This window comes from Phalaenopsis equestris, unplaced genomic scaffold (assembly GCF_001263595.1).
Source record: "Phalaenopsis equestris unplaced genomic scaffold, ASM126359v1 Scaffold200062, whole genome shotgun sequence".
Lineage (NCBI taxonomy): Eukaryota > Viridiplantae > Streptophyta > Magnoliopsida > Asparagales > Orchidaceae > Phalaenopsis > Phalaenopsis equestris.
The window spans coordinates 34,010-51,062 of NW_018219903.1; the positions used below are offsets into that span (position 1 = coordinate 34,010).

General features: G+C 35.7%; 3 protein-coding genes across 3 annotated transcripts in view; all 3 read left to right on the plus strand.

Moving 5' to 3' along the window:
* The window catches only part of LOC110035817 (CCA tRNA nucleotidyltransferase, mitochondrial-like), a 36,774-nt gene extending 27,642 nt beyond the window's left edge, over positions 1–9,132 (plus strand). The window contains exons 10-14 of the mRNA XM_020740111.1: positions 4,690–4,773; positions 7,213–7,275; positions 7,378–7,522; positions 7,826–7,981; positions 9,107–9,132. Of these exons, the coding sequence (XP_020595770.1) occupies positions 4,690–4,773; positions 7,213–7,275; positions 7,378–7,522; positions 7,826–7,981; positions 9,107–9,132 (474 nt within the window). The remainder of the gene's footprint in view (positions 1–4,689; positions 4,774–7,212; positions 7,276–7,377; positions 7,523–7,825; positions 7,982–9,106) is intronic.
* LOC110035816 (GDT1-like protein 4) lies at positions 574–1,260 on the plus strand. The gene has a single exon (XM_020740110.1). It carries the CDS (start codon positions 646–648, stop codon positions 1,258–1,260), a length of 615 nt encoding a protein of 204 aa, XP_020595769.1. The 5' UTR covers positions 574–645.
* Positions 9,133–9,162: 30 nt separating the features above from the next.
* On the plus strand, positions 9,163–13,176 carry LOC110035818. Its single transcript, XM_020740112.1, has 6 exons — positions 9,163–9,228; positions 9,285–9,293; positions 9,462–9,524; positions 9,627–9,771; positions 10,075–10,230; positions 13,146–13,176. Exons 1-6 carry the CDS (start codon positions 9,163–9,165, stop codon positions 13,154–13,156), a joined length of 450 nt encoding a protein of 149 aa, XP_020595771.1. The 3' UTR covers positions 13,157–13,176.
* Positions 13,177–17,053: the final 3,877 nt, after the last annotated feature.

The window sequence follows — 17,053 nt, forward strand, 5'->3', positions numbered from 1 at the left end:
TATATATATATATATATATATATATATATATATATACATTTATATATCAGATTCCGCTTAATAGGATCTTCGGCTGCTCTCCGTTCGCCCATACGTTATGCAAACATAAAGTAGGCCTGCACAGAGCCAGTGAATTAAACCATGGCCGATTTTAGTGTGTAGTATAAATATTCTCCCGCTGTAAGATGCTCCCCCTCCACGAAGTCGGGCCCTCCATGAAGCCGGCCAATGCCCTCCTGCTAAAGTGCTATAATAGTGGGAGGGGGAAGCCGCGGCGGGCGTGGCGGGCTTGTTTTCGGCCGCCTCTGCGGCCGTGTCTCTGTGTCCTGGCTTTAGATCTTTTTGTTCTTTCGGGTTCGAGTGATTCAGATCTGAGGCTACGGTGTACCTGTGTAAGACGTTCCTCACCATGGATTTGTGGGCCAAAAACGTGGTCTTTTCGTTATCCTATTACTTTTTTTCCTATCCGTGTTTGCCTTAGCTCAGGAAGCAAGAGTGGGGAGTGACGAGAATGCGTCTGTGAATCCCCTAGGTACCAAAATGTTTCTGAGCTCAGTCAAAAGAGATGGCAAAAGTGTAGGTGTTGGCCTTCCAGTAGGCCAAGATGGCTTGGGACTTCTTGATGCCTTCTTTGCTAGTCTATCCATGATACTCGTCAGTGAGATCGGTGATGAGACATTTATTATAGCAGCTCTCATGGCAATGCGGCATCCAAAGTCAATAGTCCTGTCTGGTGCGCTCAGTGCTCTTATTGTGATGTCGGTAACACACTCAGCTTTTGGTAGGATAGTGCCAAACTTGATATCAAGAAAGCATACCAACAATGCTGCTATTGTGCTCTATTTGTTCTTTGGACTCCGTCTTTTGTACATTGCATGGAGATCTGATTCTAAATCATCTCAGAAAAAGGAAATGGAAGTAGAAGAAAAACTTGAAGCTGGGCAAGGAAAATCAATGTATCGTCATTTATTATCCAGATTTTGCACGCCTATTTTCCTAGAGTTTTTCATTTTGGCATTTTTAGCGGAATGGGGGGATCGCAGCAAGATAACCACAATTGCTCTAGCTACTTATAAGAATGTTGTAGGAGTAGCTGTAGGTGCTACATTAGACCACACGATATGTACATCAGTTGCCGTCGTGGGAGGGAGCATGTTGGCATCCAAGATCTCTCAGCGAACCGTAGCTACCATTGGCGGTCTGCATTTCCTCGGATTTTCTGTGTCTTCGTTCTTCTATCCTCCATTGTGCTTTAAATAACATTTTGGAAACCTTACTGATTATGTTTATTAATACTCTAGTTTTGCTTGCTGCTGATTTCTCTTCTTTTCTAGATTATTTATTGACATGAAATTAAGCTCTAATATCTGCTTGAACTTTAAATATAAATATAAATATATATATACATGTCTTTTTGAAAATGTTTAAAATTTTAAAAATATTTTTAAATTTTAATTTGAGTTCGAACACGATCTTGATTCAAAAAAATATGTTCGAATCAAACCGAACACGAAAATGCTACTTACGAGCTATTTCGAACACGAACAAAATTTTTTTTTTGACAAGTTGAACACAAACAAACCTTGGGCTCGCTCAAGTTTGGCTCGTTTACACCCCTACTTACAACCACAAACCTTCAAGTACTTCTTTGTTGATGCCTAACTTTCTTACACCTTACCTGTTTTAACTGCAGCCTTCACAGCTGCAATCGACTCTTAGCCATTCCCCTCCAGCCGTAGATGCTTTCTCTTAACCTTTACCCTTCACCCCATCTTCCCTACCCTTCTCCAGTTCCCCCTTACCTTCCAACCACCTCCTCCTTCTCACCTGACCTCTCCCTATCTGCACTGACCTGCTCATCCCGACACTCTTCTACACCACTTCCACTTGTTGTCCACGACCCCCAAGCCACCTCACCACCGTTCCACCTGCTGTGCTACTTCGCCCTAGCGGGATATTTGTGTTTTGTACTTCTTTTTTTTCGTCTATTGTCGTGATTGTAAGCCCAGTGCTTTTGCATATTAAAAATTTGATTCCTTATTGATTTCTTGGTTAATTCCGGTATCATCAGATCTGCTTAAGGCAGCGACGCTGTTCTCTTGCTACGCAAATCCTTCAGACTTCTACTGCTCGCATCTATTCCCAATGTCATTGCTCGATTTTGTGGTAGGTGAATTTGATTTTATGTTAAATTCTATGATATTTTTCATCATTTATTCTAGAGAGCCGTGAATTTTCCTTCCATGGACGAGAAACGCTCATCCATTTCAAATTTGATTTTATTCACTTCTTTCTCTAATTTTTTCCTGGAGCGTCTACTTTCGTAGCTACTACTAATCCCAAAAAGATTTTAGATCACAAAGGCGAAACTACTATACGCTGCGATCCCGTGGTTGGCTTCCCGGCTAGCTTGAGCAATTTTAGGTTAAGGATGTGTGTTTGTACTCGCGATGCTGTAAAAACCATGATTGCTTCACAACCAACAATCCTTCAGTTCTCCTTGAAAGTTGTGATCCCTTTTTTGCTTTCCTTAGGTCGAATCACGGTTGTCTTTGTACGTCGCTATCCCGTCAACTTCTCAAAATCAAGGAGCCGCGAACCAGTTGGTGAAGAAATGTTGGAATCACTGCTAGTACTCAATCGAGATATCGAATACCGTGATTTTGCGATCCGACGTTGCTTTCTAGAATCTGTGATCCAGTTGGCGGCGGAAGGATGAAGACGAAGGATGATTTTGCGATCCCATCGGTGATTTCGCAGAAATCGATTGCTCTGATACCAATTTGATAGGAACTTTCATAGAAATTAGGGCAAAACAATTTTTTTCTTTAATAAAACAAAATGAGAAAATATATAAAGAATAAACACCTACAATTTGAGAGGTTGGCAATCTTTATTAACACCTACAATTCAAGAGTTAGGCGATCTCTCAAAAACCTGAATCCTAAGGCTCAAGACAAAAATCATATAACATATCTAACCCTAAATATAATAAGCCCTATTTATGTCAAACAATAATTATTAATAAAAGTCTAAATTTCCCTTAGGCATCAATCTAACATGATGATATTGAATTCTAGAGACATCCTTCATTAATGAGACAAACCTACTTTCGATGATCTATATAAAGCATAAAATTTGTTATAATTTATATTGTGGCCGCCAGATAATATAGTTTAAGCATAAATTATTTAATTTTAGAAGTTTTACAATGATTTGAGCAAAACTTATTTATTTTCATTAGTTGATTTATTTTATTTTGTTTTATAATTTCAATTGTTTATAACATGCTTCTATACTGGCCTTGATAAAGGTTGTATTTGTTTCTACTTTAGGTTAGTTTAGATGATTTGGAATGAGATCGTATTGGTTTTGTTCTATTATATCACCAATTTTAGCTCAAATTCTATATATGATTCCTTTTGGGTGGGCCATCATTATGATTGTAAAGAGAGTAAAAAATTTCAAGTTTTGATATGAATCTTGCGTCCATTTATGCTTCTGGTTGTTACTGTGGCCTCTTTTGATAATGATAAGGTTTAATGAGCTTATGAGAATGTAGCTTCTTTGGATAAAGACGGTACTACGTGTTTCAGATATGAATCAAATTTTTGTAACATTTTTATTTTATTAATGCAGAACACACGCTTTCAAGCATACCAATTCAATGCAAAGTGTTTCAGATATTAGGTTGTTACTTAAATTCTTTATTTTGGATAATATCTTAAGTGTGAATTTAATGGTTATCTCAATTACGGCTGATCGTGTGCTTCCATATACTAACTTAGGGATAAGGAGGCTACAAAAAATATTTAGAGGCATACAGTTACACAATGTTGGCATATATATTTTTTCCTTGTTCTGTTCCATCCGTATAATTTAATCAGACTTATTTAGTGCCCTTGATTTTGATAAGAAAAAAATAATACCTTGAAAATCCAGTATTACATTTAAGTTTCATTCCAATATTGCTGTTTACATTTAAAGAAAACAAGTGATTGAATTATTCAGTGGCTTATGACTTGTGAATCCTCATTTTTTGCATATAATCGTACTATACATAATTTTACCTATACTAGAAAATTCTAATCTCGAGACAGCTTTTTTCTCTTAGTTAACAAAAACTGGCATGCATGTGAAACTTGTTTTTTAGGTAGAACTTAAAGACAATAGTACTTGTAAGTTCAACTTCTTATACTTGAGATGATATTTTGTTGTATTCTCTTGAACTTGAACTTGATTAAAGGCTAAGTTAGCTCCGTTTACCCTTGCCGATAATATTTTTTTCTTTGTTTAGGAAATATCAGGTCCAATTCTATGGCATATATAGAGAAATGCATGGTTCTTCAAACTGTGTTTTTACTTTTAAGCTATTAGGGCTTTCTGACATTTTCTTATACGTTTATTTTTAATCTTTTTAGCATTTTAGTATTGGGCCAACTAATGCTTTCTTCTTGGGGGAGTAGGGAAAATTCCAAGCCCTTGACTTTAATCCTTCTAATTTTTGCTATGTTTTGGAGTGGACGTAGTCAATATTGTATGTATTTATACAATGCCCTTTAAATGGCTTTCAATTTCTTGATTTGAATTTTTTTTCAGTTTTCTCTTATATGCTCCGCATTAGTTTTCTCTTATGTGCTCAGCATTATGTTTTTTATTTTAACTTTCAGTTACCTTTCAAACTTTCAGGATGAACAAAAGAGACTATATTTGTATGGGGCACTTTTTCTTCCTTTGAAAAATACAGTTTACACTGACAACAAGTCAAAAAAGGTTCCAATTGTTCCTTTTATGGAAAATGAATATCTTTATTTTATTTTTTTAATTATTTAATCACGGCTGTTAACATTGTATCATTTCCTCTGAACGTGAAGTTTGTCAATGTGCATATGGTGAACTAAGAGTTCACGATATGTTAATAAAGTTGATAATGTTAGTGAGATGAATTGCAGAGAATTTATCATGTATTTCTTTTCATTGTTTCTGTTAGAATCAATACAAGTCCTAAGGGAACCACTGGCAGGAAATGTATAATATATTGGGAATGAAAATTAACTACATTATTTATTAAAATTATAATAGCAAATAGATTGATGAGGTGGAAACAACGATTTCATGATTGGTGAGTTGGCAAAGATGAGTCTATGGATTGGTGAGGTGGCAGGGAAGAAAATGAGTGCTTGTCGAACATTTGGAGAGGGGTAAATGAGTCGGCGGGATGGTTTTTTATATCCAGGAGGTGAATTCACTGGGCATTAGTTGATGTGGATTTACTGAGGCAAAATGAACTAGGGATGATTTTATTGGGCCGAATTGTGATATATTGGGGCGAATTTTATGGTATGTTGGTCTGTAGGTATCTTCACACTCAAACGAATGAATGGATATTATCTATTAAAATCTTGCCTGATAACTTTTGAAAAACTATCCCTTATAATCCTTTGATGAGAATGCCTGGAAGTTTTTCTCTTTTTCACATATTTGTCAACTTCATTATGCCTAGTGCTGATATATTGTACAAGGCTGTATGCAATATTAATACATGATTTGCTGTGACGGTAATGTTCCATATGATATTTTCATTCAACTTTTAAATCTTTTTTGGTTAATTTTTAGCCATAGGTATTTTGCTGATTTTTAATTTTATAGATTCAAGTTATTCTTCTGTTTTATATCTTGCTTTCATATTTTTTCTTAAGCTACTAGATTGCTCTATAAAAAGTGCAATCTTTTGAACTTAACCTTCTATCGACCATAAAATCCGCATTTGTAAATTTTAAGGGTCAAATTCTTATCCATTTTGAATGATTTTCTTTTGCCTGCGGTTCTTTTGTGATATTAAAAAAATTGATAGTCTTAAGATGTGATTTTTTAAGATTGTACATATTCTGACATATGCGGGCATCTTCAGCAACCTGGACCGGACGCAGCATCTAGGTCGCACAAACAACACATAATCGAACCAAGCGACTTCTCTTTCGATTCTTTTCCAAATTTCAGCACGTGTCTTTTTATCTTTTCTTCATTTCTAGTCATTTCCTACATGTGTTGTATTAGGTTTGGATCCTCAATTTTTGGTCTTGTCGTCTGTCATGATAACCATCGACATCTCTGGTTTTCTCTTCTAGGGCGTATCCGAGGGCGAGTGGTGCTTCGGCTGTATCTCATTCTGAGTTGATGACTATCCTATACTTTCCCTTCCTGTGAAACCTTCCCTCTACTGCTACCGTTGCCGTACTTGCTGCAGCCATCCCGGAGAACAATGCATGTGATGTTCCAACAGCCTTCATGACTTCCTGCCGCCCTTTCCAGCCGCCTATTACCTTATTGCTGATTTCAATCTAACCGCCAACCAACCTACCAGCCTCCTTGCCCACCTTCTTCCCTACTGTAGCGTCCGGACAACCCCGATAGTTGTTTTCTGCAGTCCATTTTGCTTACCTCTTTCCAGACTCCACATACCCCTTCTCCTGCCTTCCAAAACCAACCCTCCTCTCTTTCCTTTGCCCCAAACCTGCACCCACCTTTCTGTCATTCTGCTGTCAGGCCGCCCGAGATTGTTACCATCCCCAAACCACAACCCCACAATCCCTCTGCTGTTGCTATTACCGCTTACCTTGCCAAATCGTATGAACACCCTATTATGGTTTTTGTTGTAAAGTGTATCAAAAAGTTGAAGCACCTTCCACGAATTCTTCCGTCTAGCTGATTGGTGTTTGATACAATCAGTGAATGGATCCATTTACCCAAATTTTATGATTAAGCAAAAACTTGTGGAGTATCTGTAATACTTTATGTTGCAGATAGCTATGACGATGAAGATGATTAGATTAATATTTCATTTTCACTCATGACATTGATGCCGGCATTTTCTAGAAGCCAGCAACCCAAGATTTCGTTTGTTGTAGGTTACCAGGACTATGAAGTTTGTCAAGAGATTTCAATGATTTTTCTTCTTAAATTTATTAACTTTTGTTTCAGTATTATGAGGTATGTTTAAATATTTTTGTTTGAATTAGGTTATCTTGCATCTTCAATTTCCGATTGCTGATTAATTTAGAATTTTTTATGTGTTTTATTTTGTCCAATATAATTATGTTATATTGTTATCTTGGTTTTGACTTAACCATAAATCACTGGTTTTTTATCGTTTTTGTAGTTCTATTATATAGTTCCAGTTTGAATAAATTTTTTGTGACACCTAATTTACAGATTCCAGTAACTAACTTTATCATACGAAATTCTTTGAAGCTGAAAGCTAATGATGCTGAAATGGTTAGTTATTCTCAATGAATTTACTTGTCGCTTTTAGAAGTTGTTGGCTTAATTCTTTACATCCTTCATCAAAGTTGTCTTCCTCAAGAAATGTATTTCTAGGTGTTCGCCTTACATGGTGCAGTTGAGAGGTTTAGTTCATTACTTCCTTTCTTGGAATCAGATAGAGAGCCTGTACCAGCTGAAGCCAAGCTTGAAGACGAATTCCTTGATATACCACCAGCTTCAAGGAAGCGGGTCTTGGCAGGTAGATGAAAAGCTCATCCATTGTTTCCCTCATATACTTTCTTTTAACCATCTGCTTGTATTTCTTCTAGCTCTCTTTTCCATCACGATTTTCACTGTTTCCTTTGTATATTTTCTTTATTTACTGCTGTATATGACTTGTTCCTTTTTTGAAAACAATTCGCTTTTACAGCATAGTTAGTCTACTTGAGATTGAAATTGAAATTCTCTTTCTTTCAGTTGCTTTGTTGCACGCTTAATTATATTCTATTTAAAGTTCGAGATTATACTTATTTTGGATCCTTGATAAATTAATTTTACTCAGGATTGCTTCTGCGTGACATAAAAAGCTTTTGGCGTGTCGCGTTGTTGCTGTCCACTCTCTTGCATCCAATTGATGAAACTATTGGATATTCTCGGAACAAAGAATCAGAAAGAAGGGAAATTTTCAGAAAAGTTGAGAGGATCATTACTGTTCTTGGTGAGTTCACTTCTTTACATTTTATGATGAGTATTTGCGGTCGTTTCATAATGCAGTCACTTAATGTTATATTTTGTGATTATTATATAAAAATAACATTTTTTCTGAATTTTTCTGATATTTTAAAACTAAAAATTTGTTCATTATTTTTTTTCAAAAGCAAAAGAGCAAATGCATAGAACAAAATCAAATCAGTCATTTTTTTTCTCCATTTCATAAATATTTTCAGTGTTCCATGCTTCTAGCCTTCTTATCACCTTAGGCTTCGCAGGCCATGCCATCACAGGACTGTGTCATATCATTTAAGCCATCCCATCCACGTTGCTCAGCTTCTCTTGCCACCCAGACCTCTCTACCAATTAAACTCCCAACCCCTGTCCATAGAGGCTCAAAAAAACCTAGAAAAGTATTGTTATGTTTTTGTGCCTTCCCATTCTCCGTTGAGCTTATTGTGCTTCATTGACGTCTCTTACAGCTGTCCAATGAGCTCTATGTACAGAGCTCGTTCTTACACCTTTTCTTCGACTAGCATAGCATCATTTACTGATCGTTCCAAAGGCCCTTTGATCTTTTCGTTGAAACCCCACTAGACTGCTTGGCAAGGCTTATTGAAGGTCGCTATTGTGGATTGTTGCTTTGCGCAGAGATTTACTATAGACATTTTAGCCTTGTAGGCTCCTCAAATTCCCACTTGACTTTGTTATATTCAAGTGATTCTAAGCTAAATTTTTAGAAGGCAGATATAGCTTACCTCTTTCCAGACTCCACATACCCCTTCTCCTGCCTTCCAAAACCAACCCTCCTCTCTTTCCTTTGCGCTGTCGCTGCCTCCCAAACCTGCACCCACCTTGCTGTCATTCTGCTGTCAGGCCGCCCAAGATTGCTACCATCCCCAAACCACAACCCCACAATCCCTCTGCTGTTGCTATTACCGCTTACCTTGCCAATCGTACGAATACCCTATTATGTTTTTTGTTGTAAAGTGTATCAAAAAGTTGAAGCACCTTCCACGAATTCTTCTGTCTAGCTGATTGGTGTTTGATACAATCAGTGAATGGATCCATTTACCCAAATTTTATGATTAAGCAAAAACTTGTGGAGTATCTGTAATACTTTATGTTGCAGATAGCTATGACGATGAAGATGATTAGATTAATATTTCATTTTCACTCATGACATTGATGCCGGCATTTTCTAGAAGCCAGCAACCCAAGATTTCGTTTGTTGTAGGTTACCAGGACTATGAAGTTTGTCAAGAGATTTCAATGATTTTTCTTCTTAAATTTATTAACTTTTGTTTCAGTATTATGAGGTATGTTTAAATCTTTTTGTTTGAATTAGGTTATCTTACATCTTCAATTTCCGATTGCTGATTAATTTAACAATTTACTTAACCATAAATCACTGGTTTTTTATCGTTTTTGTAGTTCTATTATATAGTTCCAGTTTGAATAAATTTTTTGTGACACCTAATTTACAGATTCCAGTAACTAACTTTATCATACGAAATTCTTTGAAGCTGAAAGCTAATGATGCTGAAATGGTTAGTTATTCTTAATGAATTCACTCGTCGCTTTTAGAAGTTGTTGGCTTAATTCTTTACATCCTTCATCAAAATTGTCTTCCTCAAGAAATGTATTTCTAGGTGTTCTCCTTACATGGTGCAGTTGAGAGGTTTAGTTCATTACTTCCTTTCTTGGAATCAGATAGAGAGCCTGTACCAGCTGAAGCCAAGCTTGAAGACGAATTCCTTGATATACCACCAGCTTCAAGGAAGCGGGTCTTGGCAGGTAGATGGAAAGCTCATCCAATGTTTCCCTCATATACTTTCTTTTAACCATCTGCTTGTATTTCTTCTAGCTCTCTTTTCCATCACGATTTTCACTGTTTCCTTCGTATATTTTCTTTATTTACTGCTGTATATGACTTGTTCCTTTTTTGAAAACAATTCGCTTTTACAGCATAGTTAGTCTACTTGAGATTGAAATTGAAATTCTCTTTCTTTCAGTTGCTTTGTTGCACGCTTAATTATATTCTATTTAAAGTTCGAGATTATACTTATTTTGGATCCTTGATAAATTAATTTTACTCAGGATTGCTTCTGCGTGACATAAAAAGCTTTTGGCGTGTCGCGTTGTTGCTGTCCACTCTCTTGCATCCAATTGATGAAACTATTGGATATTCTCGGAACAAAGAATCAGAAAGAAGGGAAATTTTCAGAAAAGTTGAGAGGATCATTACTGTTCTTGGTGAGTTCACTTCTTTACATTTTATGATGAGTATTTGCGGTCGTTTCATAATGCAGTCACTTAATGTTATATTTTGTGATTATTATATAAAAATAACATTTTTTCTGTATTTTTCTGATATTTTAAAACTAAAAATTTTATTCATTATTTTTTTTCAAAAGCAAAAGAGAAAATGCATAGAACAAAATCAAATCAGTCTTATTTTTTTCTTCTCCATTTCGTAAATATTTTCAGTGTTCCATGCTTCTAGCCTTCTTATCACCTTAGGCTTCGCAGGCCATGCCATCACAGGACTGTGTCATATCATTTAAGCCAACCCATCCACGTTGCTCAGCTTCTCTTGCCACCCAGACATCTCTACCAATTAAACTCCCAGCCCCTGTCCATAGAGGCTCAAAAAAACCTAGAAAAGTATTGTTATGTTTTTGTGCCTTCCCATTCTCCGTTGAGCTTATTGTGCTTCATTGACGTCTCTTACAGCTGTCCAATGAGCTCTATGTACAGAGCTCGTTCTTACACCTTTTCTTCGACTAGCATAGCATCATTTACTGATCGTTCCAAAGGCCCTTTGATCTTTTCGTTGAAACCCCACTAGACTGCTTGGCAAGGCTTATTGAAGGTCGCTATTGTGGATTGTTGCTTTGCGCAGAGATTTACTATAGACATTTTAGCCTTGTAGGCTCCTCAAATTCCCACTTGACTTTGTTATATTCAAGTGATTCTAAGCTAAATTTTTAGAAGGCAGATATAACATTAAATAAGATATTGCCTAGATATTTCACCTTGAATTGGATTCCATGATCTAATTTGAAGGTTTGTCGTATGATCAAGTTCCAATAGTTGATGATTACAATTTTGGATCATGAGAGAGCACTTTAGATTAGGATTAGTTGATAGACTTTGCAATGTTAAATTTTTATAAGTAATCATTTGATATCAGAAGAAGAATATGCTATCATTATTTATTAGTTTAAAGAGATTGGTAGGTAAATGATATCAATGGTCAAGATCCTGTGGTTATCTTTAGCAATCGTGATTCTTAATCTACTCAGAATGATTGACATATCATTTTCAGCAACCATAAATTGCATTGTTCAAGAGAATCTCGTAAGCATTGAGTGGAATTTTCTAGGAGACAATTTTAAACTAACTTTGGCTAAAAGAACTTCATTATCTCATGCATATTATGCCTAACAACTCATAAACATATGGCTTGTTTGGACTTATTTTTTGTATTTATAAAAATAAATAAACATATTTTTAAAATGCTCAAAACACATTTAAAATAACTTTTATGTATTTTGAGTTTTTTTAAAAATAACTATATTTTAATGTAATATGTCAAATATATTTTGTTTCAAATCAAAACATAAAGAAAATAAAGAAATAAAAGATAAAAAATAAAAAACAAAAATGATCCCAAACGGCCCCTTGGCTATTAAGAAATATTTGGGCTTTATGCATAACTTCAGGGGTCGTTTGGGATCCTTTTTTTTGTTTCTTTTTTTTTTTAATAAAGTTTATACTTGAAATAAAACATGTTTGGTATGTTATAACATGTTATGTTTTTAAAAATACTCAAAACTTTTAGTTGTTTTGAGTATTTTTAAAAACAAGTTATTTAAGTTTGGAAAACAAAAAATAAAAACATGAAAAAAATATACCAAACAAGCATCTTTTTAGAATAAATGAAAAAAAAATAAAAAATCAACTTAAACATTATGGTCAGAATGCATGTGTCACACTCTTATTGATATCAGTTTTTTTTTTTTTAAATGTGATCATGTGGTTAAGCTTAATATGTGATTTCCTTTATGAATGTTGCTCGAATTTGCATTTTCCAACTTAGATAAGCTGGTGTCAAGGATGGATGAATACCTAATCTGAGTGCAAAACAAACCAATTTTTGTTCTTTTGTTTTTTGGCATTTTTTTTTATTTTATATTGTGGTTGGTGATAATTTAAGTGGCATTCCGTCTAGTTATGACTTGGCTTTTAATGTACCAATCATCAAGAAAATAGCTTGAAATACTCATTGGGATTTGAAAGGGCATTATGATAAGAATGATTTTTTTTTTCCTTGATATTATGATAAATTAACCCATCCTAGGGGAAAAGTTAAGGTATCTTGTTTAATTTATTGTGGGCAGTACAGATTTTTGTAAAAACCCTCTAGTTATGGTGGGTGTAATCAAATCTAACATAAGGGTTTGAATGTTGGATTTAGGGTTGAAACCCTGGTAGGTTACCATCTTAGGCTTAATCATAATTTCTTGAACTACTTGTATGCTTTCATTGATTTGCATTGTTGAGGCTTTTAAATTGTTGAAGCTTTGGAAAGCTGGCTTGATCACTATGTGTGATTAGTGTGTGCCTACCCACACAATCATCCTTTGGCTTATTGATGAGGAAGGTTGTTAACTGCTTTGAAAGTATGACCATTGATTCCCCTGCTTGGTCCTGGTTAGTGAACTGATTTTCATTTGATTTTTTAATATAGCTTGCTGAGGCTGCGCAAGCATCAACATTCTTCCTACACAGATTTTAAAGCTTTTTTATCGGACAAAATTGTTAATCTTCAAGGGCCTTAGGTGTTTTGAGTTTGAACTTTTAATTTGTATATAAATGTTAATTCTCTCAATTATATTCTTATAATAATTTCATCCTTCATCAATCTAGGATTAAAAGGCCATGCACTTTTTATTTTGATATGTAGATTGTTGTGTTCCATGCTTAGTCAACCTTGTTATTTATTCATAGAATATGGCTCGGAAGATTGTCAGCATTAATTGCTTTGACTTAAACTGATTACTTAACTAGGATCCAATTGAGAAGAATTTATATATATGGATTTTGCATGTACTCAGATACTATTGTATTATAGATCTTGTTAATTCCACCCTTGTATGTGCAAGATCATTCTTGAAGATTTGAGCGTACATGGGATCAGCTAGCTCTTACAACCCTGCCTTATATATAGGTAGGGCGGCCTACTTAATTTTTCTTTAATGAATTGTTATTAGAAAAGGCTTATAGGCCATATGCAGTTTTTGTTTTCAAAATATTTTAGAAATATTTAATCAAATATCTTTTAAATACATGCATTTAAAAATTTAGAGTAATCAGAATGTATGAATTTAATAAATGCAAACCAAAACCTATGAAATGAAATCAGTGCGGGTGGGCGTGATGATGGAGGTGGTATAGTGGTGACGCTGGTCGAAGGGAAAGTGGTGGTATTGGATGGCAGCGACAATGGCTGAGAGTACTTTGCGCTTGGTTGAGGTGTGTAAGCACTGCTAGTGGGCATAATGTTCATTTTTGAAATATATTAGTTTAAGCTATATCCTAACATAATCAAAACATAAGTTTTGGGGTATTTTCAAAAACCTTAAAATTTTATTTTATATTTCTTTTCCTTACCTTAAAACATGAAAAAAAAAATTACAATATGGAAATTAAAATGCATTACCATATCAATTTGACTGACTAAATTAACTTTAGTGAGAAGTATACTAATAATTAATATTTTCTCTCTTAGGCAAGCGTTGACAAGTGTATATTTTGCGTGTAGAGAATCAAGTTTGAAATTCTAGACTTGTATCCTTATAGAGAGGTTGGTATTTTTTAGTTTTCTTTTTTTTCAAAAAATATGTATTTTTATTGAAAGGCTTCAGGCAAATGCACGTCAAGATTTGAATTCAATTATTTGATCTCTAGTTCGGTATTCATAATCATTCTTTTATCACATGAACAGTTGGTTGGGATGCATATAATGTAGACACCTCTATTTAGCACATTTAGGATTAGGCCTAAAGATTTGAACATACTATCATTCCTATAGGAAGGTGTTGACCTCACTTTTTGTTGAGGTCTAGTTTCTTCTTTAGAAGCCTAGGATCTAGCCATAAGACTTTCCTGTCGGTTATTTCTAAAGGATTAGTGATGGAACCCTCACCAATAAAAATTCTAAACTCTTCTTTGCTCGTCTTGAAGTTCCATATGTTAATTCTAACCTCTAGCACTTAGTAGGTGGGACCAATATGGGGAAGCTCAAGAGGAGTCCCTGTAGGACTGTTTGGCCTTAGGGGTAACCCTGGGTGGTGTGGTCTTGGTCAGCCCTGCACACACACTTGCACCTACACACACAACCTAAATCCTAAACCAAGCATATCTAGCTTAATCCCCTAATTTATTGGAAACTCATGTGGATGGTCCCCTGAATCATTAGCCCTGGGCTAGGGTTTAGCTAAGACCAGCACATGAAGGATCCATAATGGGATTTCTCTTGGTCTCATGACTCAAATAGGGCGACCTCATGATTAACATCCTCAATCAGTCCCAATTTTGCCAAAACTCCCAAAATACTCTAAAATCACCCAAAATTACCAAAATACCCTCAATACCCCAAAAATTTCAAAAAATTCCCAAAATCTTCAAAATCACTTCAAATTCTCCCAAAATCAATTTGAACCATTCCATTGAGCCGAATTTCACCAAATTGACCAATTTTGACCAAAATCCCCAAATTGCCCTTAAGGGCCCAAATTCTCCAATTCACTCCCAATTTCCACTAATTTGATTGCAATCTCCTCCAATTCCAATTCCAAACTCAAATTCATGTTCTAATCCAATTGAAACCAAATTCAAGTCCAATTGAACCTAATTTCAAGTCCAATTTCAATCTCAATCCAAAATCCCCGATTTTAGCCATACCCTTAAATCCCCCAAATTGAATCCCATGATCAAATCAATTTCACCAAATTCAGACTCTAAAATCTTCATAACATTTCCCCAAATCAGTTTGAACAATCAATTGACCTAAATTTGAACTCAAAGCTCACCCAAATCCAACTTGAGCCAAAATTCCCAAATATTCCCCAAACTTGCACTAAAGCCCAAATTCCATCAAATTGACTCCCCAAATCAATTCAAAATCACTCAATTCTTTTTCCAAACTTCTCACGACAATTATCCAAGTCAAATTGACCAATCAATTGAGCCAAATTCAAAGTCTAACCAAACTCAAACTCAAATTCAAGCCCCTGACATGATTTTGAACTCAAGTTATGCATGTAACCAAACCTAGCCAAATTGATCAACTCAAGCCTACCACAACCAACATTTGGACCCTAAAAACCATCCTAGATCCACCTTGCCCAACCTTGTTTAACACCCACCCTACATGACCCATGGACCAAAGGCCCCTTGATTTAGGGGATCTCTTCCCATATTTGTTTAAATCCAAGATATCTTTGTCATCTGCCTTAACCATTCAGAGTTAAGGATTATTAATCCTCTCCTGGCTCACCTGTCTCCTCTGGCCACCAACCTTGGCCCTGTCGGCTGGCCTACTGGCCGGAAAAGCACCAAAACGGAGAGCCACCCCCTTGCTTAAACTCCAAATTTGAATTCCCTGAGTTGGCTCATTTCAATTGTTCACTTGTGTTACTCAGCCCTCCACCTAAGCAACTTTTGCACCCACTTGCCAACCATGGTGGTCTCTCATTCTCCCTCTATTTAAACTCCACCTCCCACGGCCAAAAAAAAAAGAGATCATCCAATTCCTTGGGGAAACTCTGCCAAATTGTTTCTAGAGCTCTTCCAAGACCTAAGCCCATTCCAATCATCTTCCAGCCATTCATTCCACTGCTTGAGCTCAATTTCTGAGCTCAAAATCAGGGCAGATTTTGTTCATTTCCCAAAACTCCACAAAGCTTCAAATTAAACCTTTCAAAAGTTTCCTCAGACTAAACGAGGAGGTTCGCCATCAAAATCTCTATGTTGAGCCCTCCAACCCTCGTAGACCAAGGCCGCACCACCTGTTGGTCCAACTCATACTTGGACCATTCACCAGAGAAAAAGAAAACATCCAGGAGGTTCGCCAGACTCCACTGAAGCTTCCACAAGCATTTGATTGAGGCATTCCCTCTCAGACAAAGGTATAGCTCACTAACCCTAATCTTGAGCTCGTTTTTCACCAAGTGTTTGTGAGGAAAACTTGCAATTCATAGCAATGTAAACGTATAGATGTGTTCTTCTTGAGTAGATGAATGTGTAGGAACAAACCCGAAGCAATTTGGTTGAGTCTAGGCCGAGATCTTAGGGTTTGAAGTCATGCGGTTCTCAGGTTAGGTTAATCGGGAACGATGACCCACAGTCGTCCGATCGCGCTTGTATCGAGACGATGGGGTGAGAACCGCGGGCTGATGAGGCGACCACGTGGATGGCGGCATTGAATGGAGAAGTGCCACGCGGAGCTTCGACCGGTAAGAGAATCCAGTCAGCGCCATCCGTTTAAATACAAAATTAGGGATTTTTGAATTATTTTAATTCTAGATCTTAAAAAATTCATATCTTTGCTTAGAAAATTCATAAAAATAAAATAAAAATACTTTGTTGCTCAATAAACATAGGAGATTAATGTGGAATAAAAATAAAAATTATTTGGTATCTCTGATTCTTAATTAATTAAATAGCCTCTGCAATGTTTTAATTTTAATTGTGTATTAATCATCATGGCTTAGGATTTTAAGAGTTTGCTCCTCATGACAGTAGAGGTATTTTGTGATTTTTCGAAAGTCAGAAAGCAACTCTATACATGTGACCCTAATTTCTAAGTTTAGATTGTTATTTTGCTTAAAAGAATTATATAAATTAAAATATAAATCAGAAAATTATGGGACTTGTTTTGGTAGGTTTCTTATGGTCAAAGGACTTCTGAAAAAAATGTAAATCAAGCTTTAATACTTATGTAAATTACTGTAATTAATAAACCCTAAAATTTAATAAAAATTAAAAATAAATTTAATATATTTAAAAA